Below are 9939 nucleotides of genomic sequence, written 5' to 3'. Positions count from 1 at the left end.
AAAAAAAAGAGAAGATAATATCAATGACCCCCGGGGTGGGGCTAATTTTGACCCCAGGGGATTTTATTTGAACAAACTTGGTAGACACTTACTAGAGGATATTTCATGTCAAATATCTATGCTTTACCTTTTTGGGTTTTTTAAAGGGTTTACTATATACATGTACATATAAGGAAAATCAATGACCCCCGGGCAGGGCCAATTTTGACCCTAGGGCTTTTATTTGAACAAACTTGGTAGACACTCATCAGACAATGTTTCATGCCAAATATTTAAGCTCTAGCTCTTTCAGTTTTTTAAAAGAAGATTTTTAAGGTTTTACTATATTTTCAAATAAAAGCTCTTGGGTCAAAATTGGCCCCACCCCAGGGGGTCATAGCTTTTCCTTATATGTATATATAAGGAAAAGCAAAGGACCTCTCTTGGGTGGGGCCAATTTTGACCCAAGAGCTTTTATTTGAACAAACTTGATAGACACTCACTAGAAGATGTTTCATGTTAGATGTTAGATGTTTCATCTAAGCTCTACCTCTTTGGGGTTTTTAAAAGAAGATACTTTAAGTTTTTTCTTTCGGTTTTTTTTTCACTGGCAACCAGAGTTCTGCATGGAATTAAATTCTTTGAACAATTTTTAAAGGTGACCACCAAAGGACCATTCCTGTGAAGTTTGGATGATATTGGCTTAGCAGTTTATGAGGAGATGTCGTTAAAGTAAAAGTTTACGGACGGACGTCGGACGAAAAGTGATCACAAAAGCTTACCATGTCACTTTGTGACAGGTGAGCTAAAAATCAATGCATGTTGAAATCCACCCAGCATTGTTTTCATTTTTTTTATTCCAAACCTAAATGTTTCAAATTAAGACTATATTGTGACTGAAGTAATTTTAACTTTTTATTATAAAAAAAACTCTAAAGTCTGTATGCTAGATCTCAATTTTTCCAAACGCACATTTCAATATTATGCAGTAGTTTTAAGTGTTGATATTCGTAATTTTATCCGTAAAAATGGGTTATATTCTGGAATAGACCCCGAGGTCTAAACCAGGAGTATATATGATGTTCATTCCGTTTTCTTTAGTGTATTATACAGTATACAAGTTTTACTTCTGAAATATATACATTGTGGTCACATATTTCTAATCCAGGAGATAAAATACAAATTTAACAGATGCCTGCCTTATACCAGTCTGCACTAAATAACACGTTTTTGTACAGTAATTAGCAATTACTTTTAATACATAGGTCACACTTACTTTGCACTTTAACTGCAGTTCAGATAATGAAGGTTTCTCTACTCAGTATTCAACAAAATCTACTTTCGATTTGCCAGCATAAATATCATAGCTCTATGGCTAGTAAAATAAAAGACACGCTTTAAAACAGTTCAATTAAATGTATGTTATTCTTAATTAAAGACCAAAACAATTACAATTTACAGTTACCCTTTTTAACAGTTTTTAATTTTCATCCACTATATCTTGGCACCACAGGTGATCACTATCCGCTTTCACCCTTTGACGGCCTTAGTTTTTCTATAACGAATGAAATTTGGCGACGTTATGGGATAGAATAGAATAGAATAACTTTTATTTCCAATCAACGGTCATGTTAAATGAAATGTAAATTACAATAATAATGAGAACAAAGATAAAAAAGACATTAAAGAAACTAAAACTTGAATTGTATTATAGTAACAACAATTGAACTAAAGAAGTAAAAACAAACAAAATAAATGACAGAGTTTCGCTAACTAGACATATATATATATATATATATATATATATAAGTAAAATCTCTAACTTGCCGTATATAAGCAAAAACGCTATTTAAATTTGCCGTAGCTTTCGGCCTTGCGGCCTTCTTCAGCAGCATGCTGCTGAAGAAGGCCGCAAGGCCGAAAGCTACGGCAAATTTAAAATAGCGTTTTTGCTTATATATATATATATATATATATATAATATATATATATATATATATATATATATAATATTATATATATTATATATATATATATATATATATATATATATATATATATATACATGTATATGAATTAATAATGGCATTACAGTATGTTTTTAGAATTCTTTACATTACATTCAAGTTACACAAAAAGTTATACCTGTAGTGTTACTACACTGTACACTACACATGTTCCTACTAAGTTACCAAAGATTTCCTTTTTAAATGGCAAGTTAAGAGTTACAACTTTGTAGCTAATAACTTATATATTGATGCTCCCGAGGTTTTGCCAAGAGCCGACCATTTGCTTGAAATATATAATACTGTAATTATACGTCACCAGTGTTGCTATTGGGGAATGTATCAACGTAAATAAAAAAGTACTTGCTGTAAAAAGTACTCGAGAGTGTCAAGTTTTATTTGCTTCATTATTATTCACTTAATTACTACGCGGTTCTATGAGGTACTATAAAAATAGAAGGCGACTATAAACGGAATTCGATATAGTCTCGACTTTTGTTCTTCTATGAAAATTAACACACACAATTTTTAGGAAATACAGCGTTTTCATTTGATGACAAATAAAGCTGGACACTAACACTTAAAGGAACTCCACTGAGGTTTATAAGGCTAAAAACATTAAATTTCAATTTTTCACATAGATCAACACGAGCACTTAAAACAGAAATATAATTAGTGTCCAACTTTATTTGTCATCCAATGAAAACGCTGTATTTTTTAAAAAATCTACATGTGCGTTAATTTTCATAGAAGAACAAAAGTCGATACTATATCGAATTACGTTCGTAGTCGACTTCTATTTTTCATAGTACTTCATAGAACGGCATAGTGACGTGATAAAGTGAGTGATTATCAGGCCAATTAAGTTTGACACTAAATATGTTAGTATTCATCCGTAGCTGTTCTACAGAAATTAGAAACATTCTCCTGTCGCTATCGCTCCCGTCGAAGTTTCTAATTTCTGTAGAACAACACGGATGAACACTAACATATACTTAAAATATAACAAAAAATATACAAGAAATACATTGAAAATCGTATGTTTGTGCTATTCTCAGTCCGATTTGAGTTAAAAGCGTTTAAACGCTTTTCAATTTTGGGTCATTTTTCACTATTATAATAATTATTCTTGAAAAACGGAGCGAGCTAATGATCTGAAATTTTGCACATGAGTTATTAGTATAGATCTTCATCAAATGGAGAAATAATCTTAAAAAATTATTTCCAGTCCCGTCATGTCATAAAACCTCAGTGGAGTCCCTTTAATGACTGTACGTTGATACTGCAAGTCCCAGATTAGAACAATTACAAACAATTATTGTCTTTTTACCTCTGCTTTACAGTATATAGTGCATTACATTTACTTAAACGTTACAAAAGCAACAACAACAACATATACATAGACCTCAAGGGAAACCGACTGCATATATTTCTTCTGCGATTTTCAATTTCATTAAAAAAATAAATAAATTGAAGTAGAATTAGGAAAAGTTTTGTAGTTTAAGAAGCATTTTTTGTGTCGTTATCAATAGAACCAGACTTTAATTATATCATTATTTTTGCAATGTCTTCTAAAATAAATTGCCAAGTTTTACTGAAATACATTTTTATTTTCGTTTCAATAGTTTCAATAATCTGCATGCATGTTCATGACAGAGTGGTACTGGTTAACACGTTGGACTAGTGATACAAGGATTGCTGGTCTCGTGCATCTTAACACTGTTAGGGGGAATCCGTTGTTTCCTTGAGCAAGAAGTTTGGTACTTATTGATAACTACAAGTTGGTTCAGGGAAACTACTAGTTGGTTCAGGGAACGGATTCGAGAGTGTTTCTATAAGTTCATGCATAGCTTCCTACACAATCAAACTTAAATGAATTATGTATAAATCACCATTAAATACTAGATCGTATCCTGTTCTAAACTCATGTAAAGTTTAATTAAATCTAATAAAACTTTTTTCATTTTGAGCATATATGAGCCGTGTCATGACAAAACCAACATAATGGGTTTGCGACCAGCATGGATCCAGACCAGCCTGCGCATCCGCGCAGTCTGATCAGGATCCATGCTGTTCGCTTACAAACCCTATTACAAGTAGAGAAACTGATAGCGAACAGCATGGATCCTGATCAGACTGCGCGGATGCGCAGGTTGGTCTGGATTCATGCTGGTCGCAAACTCATTATGTTGGTTTTGTCGTGACACGGCTCATATGTCTATTTACGAAAAATGAAGCGAATTATGTCAAAATTAAGTTTTAGCTGTCTTTTGGATCCATGTATATATTTTTGATAGATTTATTTTCATTACAAATGTGTTATATTAGTACTTATATAATATATTGATGCTATTTTATGTTGTTATAATAATGACAACAACTTTAATTCTGAAAATTTCAATATGGCGACCATCTTTTATTTTGGTTGCCATATTGGATATGCATAATCTTGATCCCAGGCTTGAATGAAGAGTATCTTATCAAACAACAGCTATGCCAAACTTCGTGCTATTTACATAAGATTCACACTTCGCCCTATTTTATGCACGGATTTCTTTGACATTCAAATTATTGCTTCACTGAACTCTCATTTTCTGGAATAAAGGTCTTGTATTTTCATTTTTAAAACAATGCATTATGAAACATTATGTCTCTAAGGATATCTCTACAAGAGCATAATGATAATAATAATACACATGTAATTAGACTAATATCACCATTATTTTATACCAACATTTACAATTAATTCAATCATACTCGTCATTGTATTGTACTAAGATGTAACATTGTTATAGACCTATTAGATCTATTTTGTGTCAGGTCGATGGCTTATTGTTTTAAACCAGACTGCTATCGTTTAAATGCGGATTGTGTTAGCTCAAATTAATAGATATGTCGAAGACCAAGTCAGTCTTACACGTATTACACCCCAACTGTTTCAACTAACTTCATAACCCTCATATGACATATGAGCCGCGCCACGACAAAATCAACATAGTGTGTTTGCGACCAGCATGGATCCAGACCAGCCTGCACATCCGCGCAGTCTGATCAGGATCCATGCTGTTCGCTTACCAATTCTATTACAAGTAGAAAAACTGATAGCGAACAGCATGGATACTGATCAGACTGCTGGTCTGGATCCATGCTGGTCGCAAACCCATTATGTTGGTTTTGTCGTGACGCGGCTCATATATGTTTTTAAATTATTTATTGATAGAAATTAATGAATAAGAATTTATTTAGTAATAAGGTCAAACGTATAAAAATAAACACGAGATCAAAATACAATATAATAATAAGATTACAATCATCAGTTATTTCAATAATCATAACTTGTTCAAGGTTAGATAGAGACATTATGAGCAGGAAACTACTTCTATGAAAGTAACTTTAGTTACAGTAAAATCAATTTGATGTTATCTTTAATAGAAAAAGGTTGGTCATTGCTGTTTATTGACATTTATATTGTTAGTTTTAAATATTTTGACTAGTTTAATGGTCCACTGTATATACAGTGTTGTTAGTAATGCGTTGTTTAGATACTAATGCGTTGTTTAGATACTAATGCGTTGTTTAGATACTAATGCGTTGTTTAGATACTAATGCGTTGTTTAGATATTAATGCGTTGTTTAGATACTAATGTATTGTTTAGATACTAATGCGTTGTTTAGATACTAATGTGTTGTTTAGATACTAATGTGTTGTTTAGATACTAATGCGTTGTTTAGATACTAATGCGTTGTTTAGATACTAATGCGTTGTTTAGATACTAATGCGTTGTTTAGATACTAATGCGTTGCTTAGATATAATGCGTTGTTAAGATACTAATGGGTTGTTTAGATACTAATGCGTTGTTAAGATACTAATGGGTTGTTTAGATACTATGTGTTGTTAAGATACTAACGTCTTGTTAACATAAAATGATAAATCATTTAATAATGCACAAATGATTTCTGTAAGGAAAACAACATTTAATAGTCCTGAATATTACATAAACCTCACGAGAATCCATCAAAAGACGATCTTACAAAAACATACAGTACTATAAACATACAAACTGTAAAATACTTTTATATTTATTATAATCTGTCATATGAACATGTCCATCACAGCTCCGTTATACCATTCTTTAAAAGTTTTATAAATTTGAGTTCTCCCTTCATCATTAGTTTACAATCTCGCATATTAATGATAAACTCATCATTCCAAACGGAAGATTTTATCACCAAATTTCCCACCATATCATCAACACACCAGCTCTGTACAGTTGACAGAACTTGTTTAAAGTATACCATTTCTGCCATCACGTCTTCCTTGAACTCCTTTAAAATGATTTGAAATTTTCTATAAAAGAAGTCATACACCATATAGTCTAGTTTATTTCGCTCGTATAATTTGGCCTTTAAAGGTTTGCTTATCACTTCGTCTTGACCTCGAACATTTTTGGATATATACAATATATCTTTTAGTGACCAGTTCAAACGCCTTCTCATTAATATTAAAGACTCGTCAAAGTGTTCTGCTATTAGTACAAAGTCGAAAACTTTGTCAAGCTCCATAAGGTAACATTCGGCTTCCTGCATGTTAAATACATGATGCTTTTGGAAACCGAAGTCACGTGACATTGAGTTTCTTGTATAAGAAAGAAGTTCGTCATATTTGTTTGGAAAATTGATCAGATTATTTATACGGTTACCCGGAATATTAACCAAGTATTGAAATTTGTATACCTCCGTGTAATACTTTACTGCTGAGATAAACTGATCCATAGGGTTTCTAACTACTGCTAGGTATATAGTGTCATTCGGCATTAAACTCGAATAAATAAAGTGGCTAAATATTCCATGATTGCATATAATGTCGTAATGGTCACCGTGTAGTGGACTTACTAAATCCTCGTGTACGTTTACGGATTTCGAGATGTAATTACTTTTGATAGGCAGGACGAAGCTCAAGTTCCGCTCAAACCCGAACCTGTAAAACATAGTTTGAAGCGTGGTTGAAGCCGCTTTGTGTACTTTTAAAAATGCTATATGTCTTTTTTCAACACTTTTAGAGCGATTAAACATATCTAAATTTGGTTTTAGTATAGTTGAATTGCAAAGCGTTTCTTCTTTTGTATCAGTGGCAAAACTGTCATTTTCACCATGATTGCTGTATTCATTTTCATCTTTATTGAGAATAGAAGTCCCAGGCCTGTAAGTCTGTCTCGCAGTTGTGTGACTCTCACTTTTATAATTACTTTCAGAAACTGTGATTCTTCCAGGTACAGCAGTAACAGTGAGATTATAAGTTCTCTCTGGAAAGACACGTTTATCAACGAATATAGCACACATGTAAACAAAAGCCGCACAAGTCATAAGCGAAAATCTGAAAAAAGGAAACAAATATGTTGATAATCAATTTATTATTTCAACCAAATTGCTGCACAGTTAAGGTAGAAACTTTCAAAACCTTAACATATCTCAAAGATGGACGTCTTTAAAATAGTGTCTTTGTACAAAAACTTAACTTGAAAATGAATATTTACTATTAGTGTAACACTTTTCAATAAAAATATAAAGATATAAAATATAACTTAGTACACCATTTCCATCATTAAATTTCCACTGAGTTATTAACGGGTTATTTACTATTGTTGCTTCTTACCTACATTTAGAAAATAAGGTTTTTGAAAAATTACATATCTGCAAATGATAACAATTAGCACGAACGCTGCTTTTAAGTATTATCACCCTCCTGTTATAAAAGATAACTTAATTCTTAGAGTTTTGTAATGTACATTCTTATCTACGCTATGTTTAATACGAGTTTATTGTTTTTGATTTGAGTATAATATTTCTATATTAAGAAAAGTAAATGTTTCTTTCTTTGATTTACTTTCAGTCGGAATTTTCATAAATTTGCACTTTTTTAATTAGCATAAATTAAATCATCTTTAAAAACCGTACAAACTAATAAAACTATGAAGTCAAGTCATTCACGTACAAAATATTTAACGAATATTTTAATTTAAAGTTTTATTCCGAATAAGAAACCAAAACAATATGTATACAATGTCAAGATATCCATCTTACTTTATGACTGTTTTAAGATAATTATAAAATTAAATTAAAAATATGTAGAATAAACGCACCCAAAATATTGTAATTTCCGTGACATATTCACAAAAGGACTCGACAACCAGATATGTAATTATACTATGCTATTTCCACTATCAATATTATATACAGAAGTTTAGAAAATAATGAAAAGAATACCAGTCTTGTTAAAGTCTACCGGTACGTTTCATTGATCTTTCACTACCAGCCTGATATATTTAGTTACATTCATAGTTGTGTTAATACTTTAGTGTAAAGTGAAAATCACGTTAAACGTACCAAATCAAATATTGGTAGTTAAATGATTGTTTAATCAATACATAATGTATTTGCATGACGTATTCAAATATGACAAAATGTAATTTCGAATACCTCAGCGGTCAGCGTTTAGTGCTTCAAAGTAAAAAAGGAAAGATAGGTAAGTACGTGGGTAGGTAGATTTCAGTATTGTGCATTTTTCATGTAATACATGATAAAAACACACACAATAAAACATGTATGAGAATGATACCACATAAATTTATCATACTTAGGATAGCACAAAACAACAACTAAAGCTCTTACTTTTATTGTGGTATTGACATAAATGTATAAAGTGAAATATCGCAGTGCAAAATTAAATAAGATATATACATGAAAATAGTAATTTATATCATTATTTACAATTTAACACAGGAAGATAAGCGTCAAAGAGATTATATGTTATTTTGGTTTTGGAGTGATATATGTGGATATATTACCTGTCAAGATTTTATATCACCCGAGCCGTTAGGCGAGGGTGATATTTTTTCTTGACAGGTAATATATCCACATATATCACTCCAAAACCAAAATAATGATTTTATTACCCTTCCCGTGCCGAGTTAAAACGATTTTAAAATAAATCATTGCTACTTCAAATGAAACGTCGAAATAAGATTCCCTTTAGGATGGCTGTGACTAAAAAAAAGGATTGGAGCACCACACTAAATACCGTATTCCGGTATATACCGGACAAGGCGCTTGAATGATAAAATGCTAAAATCTTGTCTTTTTACCCAACGGAATGAACTTAAACAGGTCTAATTCATCTTTTCACACCGAATCAAGTACGATAATCAAGGAAAAATGTAAAATTCGGCGAAAAAAAACGATATTTGTCTATTTTGTGATCATGATTTCTGCAAGCGTCTAGAGGTACTGCTCCAATCCTGTATTGAGCTAAATCCCTTTAAGGATACCCCTTCACCATAACATGACGTCACATAAATTAATACATGACGTATTATCTTTCGAAGATAACGGATGTAAACAAGAGAAAAGGAATAGTCTGTTGAACGCACTTTTTTGGAATTATTATCAAGCTTTCACAGCGTCATATTTGTTTCCTATACTGACGAGAATATGTATCATTACTCTATTTAGGTAAATATTTATCATTTGACAGTTTAAAAGTGCTTGTAAATCGGAATTTATATCGCGTAAAATCAAACCGTACGCGCATCGCACGGCGAATGTTGTTTACAACGTGGGGTACCCATCGGGGAAATTTAATGTGTATATTACCCGTCTGGCTCGGTAATATCAATTTCTTTGGGGTGATCAATATCCAATCAAAAAGGCGGAAAAAATCTGGAAGGGTAATAAACTTTCATATTAAGAAAATGACTTTTGTTTGGTAATTTAAAATAACGGTATAGCCCGGGGTTCTATGATATCAAGGTACTTAACGTTTATCGGAAAATATTTAAATATAAATATCATAAATGAATGAGATTTTTCTTCCATCTTAAAATTGAACCTTTTCCAGAACTGTTTGTCATAAAATTATTTCAAAAGAACCAATAAAAATGACATTTTTTAGATGTT

The 9939-nt window shown here is 31.7% G+C and overlaps 1 protein-coding gene across 1 annotated transcript; it reads right to left on the bottom strand.

Moving 5' to 3' along the window:
* Positions 1-5246: 5246 nt before the first annotated feature.
* On the bottom strand, positions 5247-8230 carry LOC132721534 (galactose-3-O-sulfotransferase 2-like). Its single transcript, XM_060705851.1, has 2 exons — positions 8127-8230; positions 5247-7360 (listed from the first exon to the last, which is right to left on the bottom strand). Exons 1-2 carry the CDS (start codon positions 8150-8152, stop codon positions 6097-6099), a joined length of 1290 nt encoding a protein of 429 aa, XP_060561834.1. The 5' UTR covers positions 8153-8230; the 3' UTR covers positions 5247-6096.
* Between the last annotated feature and the right edge of the window lie 1709 nt (positions 8231-9939).

The sequence above is a fragment of the Ruditapes philippinarum genome, unplaced genomic scaffold, assembly GCF_026571515.1.
Source record: "Ruditapes philippinarum isolate M1 unplaced genomic scaffold, ASM2657151v2 ctg11147_1_1_1_1, whole genome shotgun sequence".
NCBI classification, from domain to species: Eukaryota; Metazoa; Mollusca; class Bivalvia; order Venerida; family Veneridae; genus Ruditapes; species Ruditapes philippinarum.
Note: the sequence above shows the minus strand (reverse complement) of the source record. Positions and strands in the feature narration are given on the sequence as shown.

Coding starts and splice junctions, on each gene's coding strand:
- LOC132721534 (XM_060705851.1), bottom strand. CDS start 8,152: ATGTCACGGAAATTACAATATTTTGG. Junction 7,361..8,126: donor CGGAAATTACAATATTTTGG/GTGCGTTTATTC, acceptor TCCTTTTTTCAG/ATTTTCGCTTATGACTTGTG.